General features: G+C 49.1%; 1 protein-coding gene across 4 annotated transcripts in view; it reads right to left on the reverse strand.

Annotated features, from left to right (window-relative positions):
• Nucleotides 1-4,366: 4,366 nt before the first annotated feature.
• Nucleotides 4,367-16,837, reverse strand: part of LOC145339235 (natural resistance-associated macrophage protein 2-like) — a 56,055-nt gene continuing 43,584 nt past the window's right edge. For 2 of the 4 annotated variants that reach the window (XM_080183634.1, XM_080183633.1), the window contains 4 exons: nucleotides 16,634-16,783; nucleotides 9,151-9,224; nucleotides 6,417-6,570; nucleotides 4,367-4,629 (listed from right to left, as the gene is read on the reverse strand). In XM_080183634.1, coding sequence (XP_080039760.1) covers nucleotides 4,480-4,629; nucleotides 6,417-6,570; nucleotides 9,151-9,224; nucleotides 16,634-16,783 — 528 coding nt within the window. In that variant the 3' untranslated portion in view covers nucleotides 4,367-4,479. Of the gene's footprint in view, nucleotides 4,630-6,416; nucleotides 6,571-9,150; nucleotides 9,225-12,323; nucleotides 12,397-16,633; nucleotides 16,784-16,837 lie in introns of those variants that run through there. The other 2 variants (XR_013886009.1, XM_080183636.1) reach the window with 2 other exon arrangements.

Consider the following 16,837-nt stretch of genomic DNA (forward strand, 5'->3'; position numbering starts at 1 on the left):
CCCTTCTAATCTTTCTGCCAATCACTTTGTCTCCCCTAATCACTGGCCTCCCTGCTAAAGTAAATAAGCCCTTCCCCTCCACTCTATCCAGGCCCCTCACAATTTTATACATCTCAATCAAACTTCCCCTCAGCCTCCTCTGAGCCAATGAGAACAACCCCAGTCTACCCAATCTTTCCTCATCACTCCAATTATCCAGTCCTGAGTGGCAACATCCTTGTAAATCTCTTCTGTCCCTTTTCCTGGGAAACACAGTGAGAAATTTCACAACACCAGGTTTATTTTACCAAATAAACCTGTTGGACTTTAACCTGGTGTTGTGAGACTTTTTACTGTGGTTACCCCAATCCAATGCTAGCATCTCCACATCACGAAATGAAATCGGGTAAGTGGAACTGAGCCACGACAGATCAGCCATGATCTTATTGAATGGCGGGGCAGGCTCGAAGGGCTAGATGGCCTACTCCTGCTCCTATTTCTTATGTTCTTATGACTACCTTTCCCTGGGCCCAATCATTTGTCCAATTCATGTTGTATAAAACCGGTGAATGGTAAGATAGTGCATACAGGGATATCTGTTTTGTGCACCTTCTACAGCCCATGCATACACGGACACAACAAGCTGTGAGGATGGACTTTGTCATATATATCACCCGGCAGCTTATTGCTGTTACACAAGTCCAGCAAGTGCCACACAGCAAGCAACGGACAAATGGTTGGGTGAATTGTTACGACCAGTTTTCAGCAAGTTTTGCACATACACGGTGAAAGATTGGTTCGCATTTGTCAAGGATCACTGTCTGAGCGGAGACTGCAGGTTCTCCCCGTGTCTGTGTGGGTTTCCTCCGGGTGCTCCGGTTCCCTCCCACAGTCCAAAGATGTGCAGGTTAGGTTGTTTGGTCATGCTAAATTGACCCTTAGTGCCCGGGGATATATAGGTTAGAGACAGTGACAGTGAAGGTGACTGCAAAACGGAATGATTTGCTATTTATTTGGAGTTAGATATTGGTGTGGAAGCACTCTGGAATTGGGGATTGTGGTGCGTCAGAAGCCATGGTAGATAGTGGAGTCATTGGCAAAGCCTACGTGACCTGTACCCCAGCAGTGACCACACTCTGTGTGACCTGTACCCCAGCAGTGACCACACTCTGTGTGACCTGTACCCCAGCAGTGAGTCCACACTCTGTGTGACCTGTACCCCAGCAGTGAGTCCACACTCTGTGTGACCTGTACCCCAGCAGTGACCACACTCTGTGTGACCTGTACCCCAGCAGTTAGTCCACACTCTGTGTGACCTGTACCCCAGCAGTGAGTCCACACTCTGTGTGACCTGTACCCCAGCAGTGAGTCCACACTCTGTGTGACCTGTACCCCAGCAGTGAGTCCACACTCTGTGTGACCTGTACCCCAGCAGTGAGTCCACACTCTGTGTGACCTGTACCCCAGCAGTGAGTCTGTGCTCTGTGGGGGTGATATTGAACAGGTGAGGATAATGCATGCTTGCTTCTGTTAAAAGTCATTTATTTCTTTTTGGAAATCTTGTGTTGTATTCAGGAAGAGCAGTCAGCACAGCGGAGCTCTGGACACGTTCTCTCAGTTGTACGTGCGGAGCGATTTTCTGAGTACCCCCCCCCCCGGCGACATCGAGAACCACCGACTGCATCCCCTCGCTGTGCCTGAGATGTATGACCTGTCTTCACACACACATACCTTCTGCTTCTGAGACGGGAACAGTGCCGGTTAAAGTAAGTAAGGCTTACAATAACACTGCAGTGAAGGTACTGTGAAAATCCCGAGGTGCCATACTCCTGATTGGGCACACTGAAGGATAATTTAGCACCCTAACCAGCAGTCTTTCAGACTGTGGGAGGAAACTGGAGCACCCAGAGGAAACCCATGCAGACATGGGAAGAATGTGCAGACTCCACACAGAGAGTGACCTGAGCTGGGAATTGAACCCGGGTCCCTGGCGCTGTGAGGCAGCAGTGCTAACCACTGTGCCACCGTGCTGCTGTTGTGGCTGTCCCACAAGACCTGCTGCTTTTAAGGAATAAATCGCAGGCTCTGTGTAGCTGAGGGACATTGCACCATTTGCAGCTTGTTGTGGATATCCTATACTGCCTTTGATTGCACTGTTCTGCATGGAGACAGCGCTGCCATGTATGAGTTACTCAGTGAACGTGGTCAGACACGATGTGAACTGGCCCTGTTTCTGGGTGCGCTGGTGTATAGTGATCGGGCACAGTGATGCTGGAGTGAAGCACATCTGGTGCCAGCATCAATTCCATTTTCACACTCCAGTGCCCACAAAAGGCCAAAGCTTGGCCAGAACTGGTGAACTGGCCTGCTGTGCCCGCAGGCACAAGGAGCCTTTGGCCGTCCTGGTAACAGCTTTGAGCGCACTGCTGTCGCGAATCTTCGCCCGAGCTCAGATATCACAGGTTTGTGTGGCTAACCTCATGCTCATACATTCAAATGAGGGTTTATGGTTAAACTGCAACGCCACTTTCACTCTGAGTCCCAGTGAGTTTCATTCCCCACCCACACATTCAGCCTTTCCTGACCATACTAGCCCACAATATCTGCCCCTCCCCACCTCTCCCTGATAGCCCACTGCCATCCCTTCAGCCCCTCCCATCTCTCCCTCCTCGTGTCCATGTTCTCCCCTTGTCTTCCACTGTCTCCCTTCCCCCGTCTCCCCCTCCTCCTGTCTCCCCTCCCCTTGTCTCCCCTCCCCCTGTCTCCCCCTCCTCCTGTCTCCCCTCCCCTTGTCTCCCCTCCTCCTGTCTCCCCTCCTCCTGTCTCCCCTCCCCTTGTCTCCCCTCCCCCTGTCTCCCCTCCTCCTGTCTCCCCCTCCCCCTGTCTCCCCCTCCCCCTGTCTCCCCTCCTCCTGTCTCCCCTCCCCTTGTCTCCCTCTCCCCCTGTCTCCCCTCCTCCTGTCTCCCCTCCTCCTGTCTCCCCTCCCCTTGTCTCCCCCTCCCCTTGTCTCCCCCTCCCCCTGTCTCCCCCTCCTCCTGTCTGCCCCGCCTCCTGTCTCCCCCTGCCCTCCTCCTCCTCCTCCTCTCTCCCTGTCTCTTCCTCCCCCAGCCTCTCTCCCCCTTCCTCGCCCTGTCTTCCCTGCCCTCCTCTCCCCCTGCCTTTCTCCACCCTCCCCCACCCCTCTTCCCCTTCGCATCATACCTCAAGTACTTTATTTCTGCGTTAAAAACTGAGTCACTTCAGGCATGGAAGGTTCTGGACCAAGTATAAAGTGTATTTTGAACTGGGAGCCAGTTAACTGAGTCTGGGTGACTGGGGGAATGTGATCCTGTTGCACGTGACAGCACCGTGCCCACAGTATCACCAGGTTAACCTCACCACCACTTGCATTGTGAACGGGGAAAAGGGGGCGCAGTAACTGGGCTTGTCAAGCCTTTGCCCACACACTCCCAGGCCGCCTGCTGTAAACTTTAACCTGCCATGCAAGACTGGCATCCAATAAAGCCTTTAAAATGACAATCACTTTCACTCATTTGATACAATCAAGTCTAGAGAAACTGAAAAGGGATTCAGTCTTGCTGGCAATACCCACTGGTGTCATTGGCACTGTGCCAGGTGGGCACTGATTTCATTCCTTACAAGTTTAAGGTTTTAAAGTTTCTTTATTAGTGTCGCAAGTGGGCTTACATTAACACTGTAATGAAGTTGCTGCAAAAATCCCCTAGTCGCCACAGTCCTGCTCAGGTACACAGTGGGTGAATTTAACACGGCCAATGTACTTAACCTACACATCTTTGGACACTAAGGGACAATTTAGCATGGCCAATCCACCCTAACCTGCACATCTTTGGACACTAAGGGACAATTTAGCATGGCCAATCCACCCTAACCTACACATCTTTGGACACTAAGGGACAATTTAGCATGGCCAATCCACCTAACCTACACATCTTTGGACACTAAGGGACAATTTAGCATGGCCAATCCACCCTAACCTACACATCTTTGGACACTAAGGGACAATTTAGCATGGCCAATCCACCCTAACCTACACATCTTTGGACACTAAGGGACAATTTAGCATGGCCAATCCCCCTAACCTGCACATCTTTCAGACTGTGGGGGGAAACTGGAGCACCTGGAGGAAACCCACACAGACATGGGGAGAAAGTGCAGACACCACAGTCACCCGAGGTTGGAATTGAACCTGGGTCCCTGGTGCTGTGAAGCAGTGGTGCTGACCACCATGCTCCTCTACAAGGCCGACTTGAAGATGCAGATCCAAATAGGCTCCAGTGACACAGTGGAATTCATTGGGAGTTTGTGGTATTATACATCCACCTGTGGCATCGCGACCATGTGAATCAATGAACCATACGACTTCTCATTTGATTTATGACAATCATTTATGTACAGCAGTTGTTTTGACTCACTCCCCTTTGAGAGAGAGGGGGTCCATCGGGAAAAATAAACGTTTCTCGGGAGCCCCGGATCCAATCTTCAGTGAATCGTGTTCATGTCCGCGGAACACATCGATTCCGTGCGCTCAAGTGTCTCTTTTTGATCTTCGGAAATGATGGTCCTTTTCGAACCGAAGGTGCGGCCACATTGCAAGAACCGTACACCCATCACCACCAAGCAAAACCACAGCTGCAAACAGAGCGAAACACAAGGAGGCTGGTCACAAAATAAATCCCTGTGTCTACATACAGCATCTCCAGTGCGGAGTATCACAACCCCTGTGTCTACGAGGAAGGCAATGGTATTATTGCTGGACTATCAATCCAGAAACTCAGCTAATGTTCTGGGGACCTGGGTTCGAATCCCGGCAAAGCAGATGGTGGAGTTTGAATTCAATAAAAAAAATCTGGAATTAAGAATCTACTGATAACCATGAAACCATTATCGAAAAAACCCATCTGGTTCACTGTGGTTTGCACTGCTGCCTCACAGCACCAGAGACCTGGGTTTGATGCCCAGCTCGGGTCACTGTCTGAGTGGAGTCTGCACGTTCTCCCTGTGTCTGTGTGGATTTCTTCCGGGTGCTCCGGTTTCCTCCCACAGTCTGAAAGACATGCTGCTTAGGTGGATTGGCCATGCTAAATTCTCCTTCAGTGCACCTGAACAGGCGCCGGAGTGTGGCGACTAGGGGATTTTCACAGTAACTTCATTGCAGTGTTAATGTAAACCTACTTATCACACTAATAAACTTCAACATAATGTCCTTCAGGGAAGGAAATCTGCCATCCTTACTCGGTCTGGCCTACATGTGACTCTAGAGCTACAGCAATGTGGTTGACTCTCAACTGCCCCTCCAACGGCAACTAGGTGCGGGCAATAAATGCTGGCCAGTTTGTGATGCCCATGTCCCAGAGATGAATTAAAACCAAAATCATTGCTAATCCACCCAATCTTTGGACACTAAGGGGCAATTTAGCATGGCCAATCCCCCTAACCTGCACATCTTTGGACACTAAGGGGTAATTTAGCATGGCCAATCCCCCTAACCTACACATCTTTGGACACTAAGGGACAATTTAGCATGGCCAATCCACCCTAACCTACACATCTTTGGACACTAAGGGACAATTTAGCATGGCCAATCCACCCTAACCTACACATCTTTGGACACTAAGGGGCAATTTAGCATGGCCAATCCACCCTAACCTACACATCTTTGGACACTAAGGGACAATTTAGCATGGCCAATCCACCTAACCTGCACATCTTTGGACACTAGGGTAATTTAGCATGGCCAATCCCCCTAACCTACACATCTTTGGACACTAAGGGACAATTTAGCATGGCCAATCCACCCTAACCTACACATCTTTGGACACTAAGGGACAATTTAGCATGGCCAATCCACCTAACCTGCACATCTTTGGACACTAAGGGGCAATTTAGCATGGCCAATCCACCTAACCTGCACATCTTTGGACACTAAGGGGCAATTTAGCATGGCCAATCCACCCTAACCTACACATCTTTGAAGCGTGGTAGGAAACTGGAGCACCTGGAGGAAACCCACGCAGACATGAGGAGAATGTGCAGACTCCACACAGTGACCCAAGGCCAGAAAGCGAACCCCAGTCCCTGGCACTGTGAGGCAGCAGTGCGAACCACTGTGCCACCGTGCCGCCCCGAGACTTTCTCCATTCCTCACTATCTGTTAATTCGGCTCTTCCCCTCAGCTGGAAGCATTCACGCCGTTCCCAAGCCACCTTTCAGACAGAATTTCGTTTTTGAAAAGATTGTCAATTGCCATAATTTGGGAAAATGGAATTGCTTCAGATGTTCTTGTTTAAAGACTCCACTTTACGCGCAATGAACCCAAATGGGCTCTGTGTCAAAACTGGGCTTGGCTTTCCGCTTAGAACGTGACTTGTAATGTTCCATGTAGGTTCCGTTGATGGAATGGATGTTCCCAAACTTACCAAGTACGATACGAAGAACAGGTAGGCAAGTGCCACAATGGCTGCCACGATGTAGAACACCAGCTTCTGCAAACTCCAGACATAATCGATCACAAAGTATATGTTAATGCAACAGATGATCAAAATGATAATTCCGCCAACGATCTTCCAAAATCTGTAGAGACGGAAAGAATCGAGAGAGAGAGTATTAGTGGTATACACTCAGACATCCCGGGGTGAGGGGTGTGTTGGGAAGTTTTCCCACTTTTTGGCGAAGTTGGAGGGGATGGGGCATTGTGTACAGGAGTTGGGAAATCACGTTGCAGCTATATAAAACTTTGATTTCGGCGCATTTGGAGTATTGGGTGGCACAGTGGTTAGCACTACTACCTCACAACGCCAGGGACCCGGGTTCGATTCCCAGCTTGGGTCACTGTGTGTGTGGAGTTTGCACATTCTCCCCGTGTCTGTGTGGATTTCCTCCGGTTGCTCCGGTTTCCTCCCACAGACCAAAAGACGTACTGGTTAGGGTGCATTGGCCACGCTAAATTCTCCCTCAGTGTCCTCGAATAGGCACCGGAGTGTGGTGACTAGGGGATTTTCACAGTAACTTCATTGCAGTTGTTAATGTAAGTCTTACTTGTGGCTAATAAATAAACTTTATTGCGAGCAGTTCTGGTCACCACACTCCCAGAAGGATGTGGAAGCTTTGGAGAGAGTGCAGAGAAGGTTCACCAGGATGTTCCCTGGTCTCGAGGGTGTTGGCTATGAGGAGAGGTTGGATAAACTGGGATTGTTTTCACTGGAAAGACAGAGGCTGAGGGGAGACCTGGTCTACAAAATGATCAGAGACAGGGGGGATAGTCAGAGACTTTTTCCCCAGGGTGGAAGTGTCAATTACACAGGGGCACAGGTTCAAGGTGAGAGGGGGACAGTTTAAGGGAGATGTGCGGGGGAGGTTTTTCACACAGAGTGGGGTGGGTGTCTGGAACGTGCTGCCAGAGGAGGGGGTGGAAACAGGGACATTAACAACATTTAAGAGGCATCTGGATGGGTACATGAATAGGGAGGGAATAGAGGGATACGGACCGAGTAAGGGCAGGAGGGTCTTTCTTAGTTTAATTAGGGAGAAAGAATAAAAATTGAACAGTGCTGCACACTGTGCCGTTTGCTGTGTCCCGCTCTGCGTGGAGTAGCTGGACTTGCGCACACACACTTGCTGACCATGACAATCAGAGTCCTGACTGAGGGCCGCAATCCACCCAGCAGCCTCTGGGTGCCCGATCATCAGAGCAAAGTGATGGAGACCATTCCGCTTGCTAGCATTAACCCAGGGATTCGGTCTGTAGTCCCAGTGTTGTTTCCCTGAGGCTGGGTGAGTTTGCGCTCGTGGGAGGATAAAAAGCCTTTGCGCTGATGTAAACCATGTCATACGACAAGCCTATTCATGCAAAATGCTGGGCAGTACCACGGGGGGAGGGTGGAGGTGGGTGGGTTGCAGTCGCATCCAGCGTAAACCGATAAATTCTGCATTGGATTTTTGCGCAGTTTTTGCGATGTGTCACATTCTACGTTTGCGCTCAGAAATGAAAGGATTCTCTCGCTCACACAAAATGAAAGTTTCATAGCTGCTGCAACAGAGTGAATCAGATATCAAGTAGTGGCCTGATTATCATTGATTTGGAATGGCTCCATCCAGAACCTCCCTGTCCCCATTCAATTCCCATCTCTTGCAAGCATGTCAGTGGGAGTGACAGGCCAGAGGACTTGCACATGTTCAGCTCATACCTCTCTGTGCATTCCTCCCACATTACAGCACCTCAGACAGCATATGGGCAGTGTTGGGACTGTGTCATGCTTTATTTTGCTACAGCTAATCTGTCTCCCCTTCCCTCTGTATAGTTTAGTCCATTGGTGTCTGGTGTTCACTTTCCAATCCCTCACAAATGAGGTCTTTCTACGTGTATGAGGCTAGATACAGTGAGTGTGGTGACACTGCACCTTTAAGAAATGCATTTTTATCATATTTGTGGTGAGGGGTATGTTTAAAATTCAACTGCCTTGCACAGTGCCGATTTGCCTACACCAGGCAACTCATACTGAGAATGCTCATTTTAACTGGGGATGTGTTTGTTTTCATCTGAGCTGATGCATTTTTGTTTCTTTTGGCTTTTCCCCTGGGCTTTCAGAGTCGGGTTTTGACAGACAGAGGCAGAGTTGCGTGAATGGGCAAAGTGGGGAAAACGCAGAGTTTCCCTTTTATTTTGAAACAATCAATTTCTGAAGCAAGAGGTCTCTCTCTCTCAATCTCTCTGGAGGGTGCTGTTTGGGGATGTCACAAGACAGGTGTCTCTTTGTCTCTCTCACTCTAGAAGTGTTCAAAAGCGCCAGACTGTTAACAAGTGCAAGCATGCACCCTTGTGTGTTGCTAACTGATTTTGAAGAGGAATTTAAGTCTATAATAGGAATATTGCTTACATTGGAACTAATAGAGATAGGTTAGCAGTAAAGAATTGTATCTTGTTGTGATTAAGTATTTCAATTGGTTAAAAAAATGAGCTAATTCATTTGTTACCGTTAAACTGTATTGTAATAAAATCTCCCTAGTGGGCCAATAGAATCACACTCGGAGCGAAACGCTTTACCCTCACACTGATACCAACACGGAAAATCCAGTTGGGCTTCATTATATCCCTGGGGGAGTTTTGGCTCTGGTACCCTAACACATGTGTGAGCAGGGAGCTGGGATACTTACAGGCCATTGGTGAAGTCGTGCATTATTGAGCTCATACTTGTAAACGTCAATATCGGGATCAGCGCAAATGGCAGCTGCAAAGAGTTGAAAGGTCACCAGTTAGAGCTGGCTCTAGAGGGCGGTGCCACCATAAATTAACCAGAATTATACACATACAACTGTCATGAACGGACAAGCCCAGACCAATCTCTTTTAAAGTTAAAGTTTATTTATTTGTCACAAGTAAGGCTTACATTAATGCTGCAATGAAGTTATTGTGTAATTCCCCTAGTCTGGCGCCTGTTCAGGTCAATGCACCCTAACCAGCACGTCTTTCAGACGTGGGAGGAAACTGGAGTGCCCGGAGGAAACCCATGCAGACACAGGGAGAATGTGCAAACTCCAGACAGACACTGACCTAAGCCAGGAATCAAACCTGTGTCCCTGGCGCTGTGAGGCAGCAGTGCCAACCACTGTGCCGCCCGCCTCCTTCCACAGTCCCTGTACCATGCACCCGGACTGATAATAGTAAGCCCAGTTGGCCAACCCTGAACCACAAATACTCACTACTACATCTACAACAGATCCCTTTCAACTCAAAAGGTGGAAGCACTCTGTCAGCCTCCCATCTCAAGTGAAGGCAGCAGTGAGACCCCCCCCAACCCCGCAACCCCCATGGCATGCTTACTGTTGGCAGAGGCAGTTCACCATTGGCTGCTGGTGAGATCTTCCAGTCCTGCCAAAGAAGTCAATAGGCCATTGGTGTTGATCGGGGCCACAGCGCCGAGGAACCCCACAGTGGGGAAGGGACCCCTTTGGCGGGATGGAAAGGGCTGGAAAAATTCCAGCCCTGTCCATCCATGGGGTCACCTGATAACAGCTTCACCATCTTACTGGAGTGCACTGAGTCTCAGTTTAGTATTTGTATAAAACCCTCAGAGGTACCACCCTGTAGAATAGGAGCACTGGCCACTCAAACCATCAGTTTCTTTCAGCTGTGTCTCAGTCAGTAGCACTCTCTCTTATCCTCTGACTCATAGGGCAGAGTTTTACGACCTCTTTGCACCCTTTTTGTGGCGGGAAAATATTGTAAAATCAGGTGTAAAGTGACTAGCGCAAATGGCGCCCGTTTCTGCGCCTGTCATGATTTTACGACACCCGGATTTCTGGTGTGGTCAGCCTCTTACCAGGAATGGGCAAAGGGCGGATTAATTTATTGAAATGTTTGCTGATTTACACCAGCTTAGCGAGCCCAGTGCGCAGTTGTCTGGGCTCGCATGCCTTTACGCCTCACTGGGAAAGGTTCTCTCCAGTGAGGAAAACATGAACGGGGAACTGTTGTGTTGGCCTTGCCGGTGGAACCGGAGGTCATTGAGGCCTCCCGGGGAGGCCCAGTGCAAGGCGGGAGGGCGCCCCTTGAGCAGTGCCAGACTGGCAGTGCCACCCTGGCACCTGAGCAATGCCCACTGGGCAGTGACAGAGGGTGGGTTGGGGACTGTGAGGGCAAGCCAATGGCGGGTGGGCCAATGGGAAGTGGGGGTGGCTTACTGCAACTCTGCCTGTGATTGGTGGGGGAGGGAGGGGCCTGCTGCCACTCTGCCTGTGATTGGTAGGGGAGGGCATGGGAGCCACAATCGATCTGGGTGGTGTGGGGGTGGGGAAGGGCAGCGGGTGCTGCATCTCGTGCCACGGGCCCCCACAATTGCGGGGGTGGGGGGGGAGGAGCTGGTTGAGGCTGCCTGCAGTAGCAGGGGCCTGACAGCTCGCTCTCTGTCCATCAGACCCCTGATACTGTTAATGCGCATGTGCAGCATCAGAGGTCTGCACATGCGCACTAGCTCCCTCTGCAGGCTGTCTAGCAAATTAAGCCCCACCCACAGCCTCTCTGGCTCGACAGTCACCAGCCCAAAATTTCAGAGGCAGAATGCATAAGATTGGGCCTGAAAACCCACCTGAAAAACAGATCTGGAACTCTCCCATTTTCATGCCAACTGGACACTTACGCCAAAATTTTACTGGCACAATTCAAGGAGTGGGCGAGGCTCAGAACACTGCATTCTCCATTAGCCTCAGGCGGAATCGTACGAACCTCATGCCGGTAAAATTATGCCCTTAGAAAAATCTTGCAAAATTCCGCCCATAAGGTCCAGCTCCGAGTGTTGAGCACAACACATTGCAGCTAACACTTTGGCGCAGTGCTAAGGGAGTGCAGCACGAGTGAAGGTGCTGTCTTTCCAATGAGACATCAAGCCTAGGCCCTCTTGGGCTGATGTGTAAGATTCTGCGGCCCTGTTTCAAAGGGAAAAAACAGGGGAGAGTTCCCTGGTGTCCTGGACAATATTGATTCCTCGAGCAACATGACAAAAGAAAAACAGATTATCTGGCAACCATCTCATTGTTGCTTGTGGGATCTTGCTGTGCACAAATTGACTGGTGCATTTCCTCCTTTACAACAGTGACTAGACTTCAAAAAGAATACTTCATTGGCTGGGAAGCACTTTGCGAGATCCAGTGGTTGTGAAAAGCATTATATAGTTGCAAGTGTTGTAGAATGTTATAATAAACATCTTTCTATTTAAATTTATGTACTGATATCTGTAGTGGGTATGAATATACATGAGCGATGTTATCAGTAGCACAGGTTTTCATGGGTTTAGTCTCACCACGAGGGACCTGTGGAACGAATTACCTCCAGTTCTGAATCCATGCTGTACCATATTTTGATATTTTTATCAGTAAAGATTTTGCGGATTTAGTCACACTTGCTCAGAATCACCGCAATCCGAAACCTTCAGCGATTCAAGTTCCATAGTCATTTTTGGAAGATGGGAGAGTCTGTAACTAACATTGTTACTCTGAACATTGTGAGTTTGGGGACAGTATTAGAGGATATGCTCTGAGACAGACTAGTCTGCGGCGTTTATTGGGGAGGCAAAATACTCTCAACTTGACATGAGTCACACCTACCAGCTTTGGTTAGAGTTACATTCAGAACGTCAGCATCAATACACACACGGGAGTTGTTCAGATACTGGTTTCTGGGGTGTCCTACATTCTGACCGTTTTCCGCTGGCACTGGGCAATATGTTGCAGGGGATTCCTCATGGAGCGGTCTACCTGGGCGACATTCCGATCGAGGGAGGAATACCTCAGCAACCCGGATCAAGTCTTAAAGAGATTCTCAGAGGCAGAGCTGTGGCTGAGGTGAATCACCCAGGTGCAGAGTGTGGAATCTCCAGGTCACAAAATCGCAGCGCTAAATTGCTCCTTAATGTCCAAAGATGTGCGGGTTAGATGGATTGGCCATGCTAGGTGGATTGGCCATGCTAAATTGCCCCTTAGTGTCCAAAGATGTGCAGGTTAGGGTGAATTGGCCATGCTAAATTGTCCCTTAATGTCCAAAGATGTGCAGGTTAGGGTGGATTGGCCGTGCTAAATTGTCCCTTAGTGTCCAAAGATGTGTAGGTTAGGTGGATTGGCCATGCTAAATTGCCCCTTAGTGTCCAAAGATGTGTAGGTTAGATGGATTGGCCATGCTAAATTGCCCCTTAGTGTCCAAAGATGTGTAGGTTAGATGGATTGGCCATGCTAAATTGTCACTTAGTGTCAGAGGGATTAGCTAGAGTTAATGCATGGGGTTATGGGGATAGGGCCTGGGTGGTGCAGACTCGATGGGCCAAATGGCCTCCTTCTGCACTGTAGGATTCTATGATTCTACCCCTTGTTTCGTGCGGTACGAGCTCCCTATCACGTGAGTGAAGGTTCACCCAATGGGAAGCAGCCAGCGGGGGTCTTTAAACCTGTTACTGTACTGAGACTGGAGATGGAGGTTCCCCGGTGCCTGACTGAGCTGCTGTTTTGGCCATTTCCATTCGTAACAGGAAAGTGGCTGAAAGACCACAATCGAACTCCACTCAAAGACCAATGACTGTTGGACCACCCACCACCCCTCTCCACTCCTCCTTTAACTGTTGCTAAATGATCCGGCTGCTTATCCCACACCCAGTGCCGGATGGGCAGAAATTCCCTCCAATTCTATATTGGGAAGACTGAAGGCATTTTCCTTCACCTCTGGCAGAAATTTCATTCCGTGTCCATTGTCTCTGCACCGGTCAATCGCCCTGTGTGGAGTTCCAGTGTTCCAGTATTCGATTCCAGGGTGGTTAAGGACCTCATTCTGCCCCCCACCACCAAAACATGGTCGGTGGTTCAGGAGAAGGAACAGACCTCTTTCGTTTGCATACTCTGGGAGACAATGGAAGTACTGCCCTCTGTCCAGCCGCACCCCCCCCCCACCCTTCCGTGCCCCCGCCCGCCCCCCGCTGCCCCCAAAGATCTTTGTCCTATATTGTACCTCCCCCTGGCCTCCAAAACCACAAGCACTCTCCCACCTCTCCATAGATTCCCCATTCAAAAGGACCCGGATTTACACCAGTCCTGCATCCATCTCGTCTGCTTCCCGTGGACCGACTGTAGTCCCAAAACTCCGTTCTGACCCTACTAGGATGCCTCAGCTTTTGGGTTTAACACGGCCAATCCCCCTAACCTACACATCTTTGGACACTAAGGGGCAATTTAGCATGGCCAATCCACCCTAACCTACACAGTTTGCAATCATGGGAGGAAACTGGAGCACCCAAAGGAAACCCATGCAGACACGGGGAGAACATGCAAACTCCACACAGACAGTGACCCAAGGCTGGAATTTAACCTGGACCCTTAGAGCTGTGCAGCAGCAGTGCTAACCACTGTGCCACCGTGCCGCCCATGTGTCCAAAAATGTGGAGGATAGGTGGATTAACGGGGTAAATATGTAATGTTATGGGGATAGGGCCTGGGTGAGATGCTCTATCAGAGAGTTGGTGCAGACTTGATGGGCTGAATGGCCTCTTCCAGCACTGTAGGGATTGTATGATTCAATTCTGTGATATGATGATATTAATGCTACAAGACTGACGGACATTGATGAACGTGAGGCCCCACGCGAGCTGGATGCAGAATAATCTGAACATCAGGAGCATTGTAAGGAATTCTCAGTCAACTGTGTGAAGATTGTCTCAGGACTGTTCCCAAATCAGAAACAAAAACCAGAATACATTGTAACTACTTTGAAATAAACATTCTGTAGCAATGCTGGGTACCAGACCAGAGGAACAAGACTGACACTTCAACAGAAATGACAGAGAAATGGAAGCCTGAGGCTACCTTGAAACTCCAACTTCGTTTACATATTCCTGCCTATTTATTTGTTCGTATTCTCTTGATTTATGTACCGAGCTCCATTAGCACCTTGCTGACCAGTGAGATGATTAAATACAGCTCAGAAACAGGCCCTTCAGCCCACCATGTCTATACTGACTATCAAAGTAACAATCTATATTAATCCCATTAACCAGCAGTTGGGATAGCCAACTAAGCCTTGGCAATTTAAGTACACGTCCTGATGCTGCTTAAATGTTGTGGGAGTAGCTCCCTCCACTGCCCTCTCTGACAGCATCTTCCATATTCCCACCACCTTTTGGGTGAAAAATTCCTCAAATCCCCTCTAAACCACTCACTCCTCACCTTAAACCTCTGCCCTTTGGTCTTCAACACCTCTGCCATGAGGAGAAGATTCTACCCTCATCTTGCCTCTCATAATTCTGTGTACCTCTATCAGATCCTGTGCTCCAGGGAAAACAAATCCAGCCTATCCAGTCTCTCCTCACATTTGAAACTTTCCTTCCCAGGGAACATCCTGGTGAATCTCCTCTGCACCCTCTCCAATGCAATCAGGTCCTTCCCATAGTGTGGCAACCAGAACTGCGCACACTACTCCAGCTGTGGCCTAACCAATATTTTATAAAGTTGTACCAAGACCTTCCTGCTCAGATATTCTGTGCCCCGGCTAATGAAGGCAAGCATTCCGTCTGCTTTCTCCACCATCCTGTCTACCTGTGTTGTCACCTTCAGGAATCTATAGGTTTGTTCACTCAGGTCCCTTTATTCCTCAGTACCCCCTGAGGGACCTGCCGTTCATTGTGTATATCCTACCCTTATCAGGCCTCCCTAAATGCACCATCTCTTATCAGGATTCAATTCCATCTGCTGCTGCTGTGCCCAATTTACCAGCTGATCAATACCAGTCTGTAACCTCAGACTATCCTCCTCACTATCAACAACAATCAGCACTGATCCCTGTGGTACACTGCTTGTCACAGGCTTCCAATCACACAAGCAGCCCTCCACCATCACCCTTTGCCTCCTATTAACAAGCCAATTTTAGATCCAATTTGCTAACTTGCCTTAGATTCCAAGGGCTTGAACCTTCTGGACCAGCCTTCCATGTGGGACCTTGTCAAAGGCCTTACTGAGTTAATGTAAACCACATCAACATACGCTCATCAATATATTTATCTTTTAAAAAAAACTCAGTTAAATTAATTAGGACCTCCCACCGACAAATCCGTGTTGACTGTTTCTAATCAATCCCAACCTTTCCAAGTGTTGATTAATCCTGTCCCTCAGAATTATTTTCCAATAATTTCCCTGCCACTGACGTTAGACTAACTGGCCTGTAATTACCTGCCTTATCCCTGCTGCCCTTTTCAAATAAAGGTACCATATTAGCTATCCTCCAATCATCTGACACTTTACCTGTGGCCAGTGAAGATTTAAATATCTCCATCAGGGACCCTGCAATCTACTCTCTTGTCTCCTACAGCAGCCTGGGAGACTTAGAAAGTAAAGTTTATTTATTAGTTACAAGTAGGCTTACATTAACACTGCAATGAAGTTACTGTGAAAAATCCCCCAGTTGCCACACTCCTGTTCGGGTACACTGAGAGAGAATTAAGCACCTAACCAGCATGTCTTTTGGACTGTGGGAGGAAACCGGAGCACCCGGGGAGAACGTGCAGACTCCACACAGACAGCCAAGCTGGGAATTGAACCCAGGTCCCTGGTGCTATGAGGCAGCAGTGCCAACCACTGTGCCACCGTGCTGTGCATCTGATCAGACCCTGGGGATTTATGCACCTTTATGCCCTCTAAAACATCTAATGCCTCCTCCTCTGATCTTGACTTGCTCTAGAATTTCACCATCCCAGTTGAAATCTCCAGCTACAATGTCTCTCTCTGAATGCTGATGAAAAATATTCATTGAGACCTTGCCCACATCTTTTGGCTCCATATACAGATTGCCTCTTTGGTCTCTAATGGGCCCCACTCTTTCCCTGCTCATCATCTTGCTCTTAATGTACGTAACCTCACTCACTGGCGGCCTATCCTGATACAGGTTGCCAGTGGCGATTTCTCTGAACAGAAAATGACCCCGTCAGTGCTAACTCGCATTTTTGATTCAGGTGTGTCTTCCAGAAGCCTCGAGCTATTACTGACTGCCCTGGGCTGCTGTGGTCTATGATTAACATGGCCTGTTTTCACTGAGCTGCCCAATGGCTGCCCTGACATCGGAGCTTGGACAGGCCAAGGTAAGAAGTACGGCCATGTTGTGAACTCATCTCACCTGCAAGCTCATCAGAACATTCAGCAAGTCATTCATCCCCGTCAGTGTATCCACACTCTGGAAAACAGCCACCAGTAAGGTGGGGGTGATGGCAATTGTCCGCGTGAAGACCACCCGAGTGAAACGGGACCACTTGAGGTTCAAGAAACCCTGGAAAGGAGAAAGCAAAACAGTGAACATGTCAGGAGTCAGATTAGGTGCTGG

This window comes from Carcharhinus amblyrhynchos, unplaced genomic scaffold, assembly GCF_965287045.1.
Source record: "Carcharhinus amblyrhynchos unplaced genomic scaffold, sCarAmb.v2.hapA chromosome_355, whole genome shotgun sequence".
In the NCBI taxonomy this organism is placed as follows: Eukaryota; Metazoa; Chordata; class Chondrichthyes; order Carcharhiniformes; family Carcharhinidae; genus Carcharhinus; species Carcharhinus amblyrhynchos.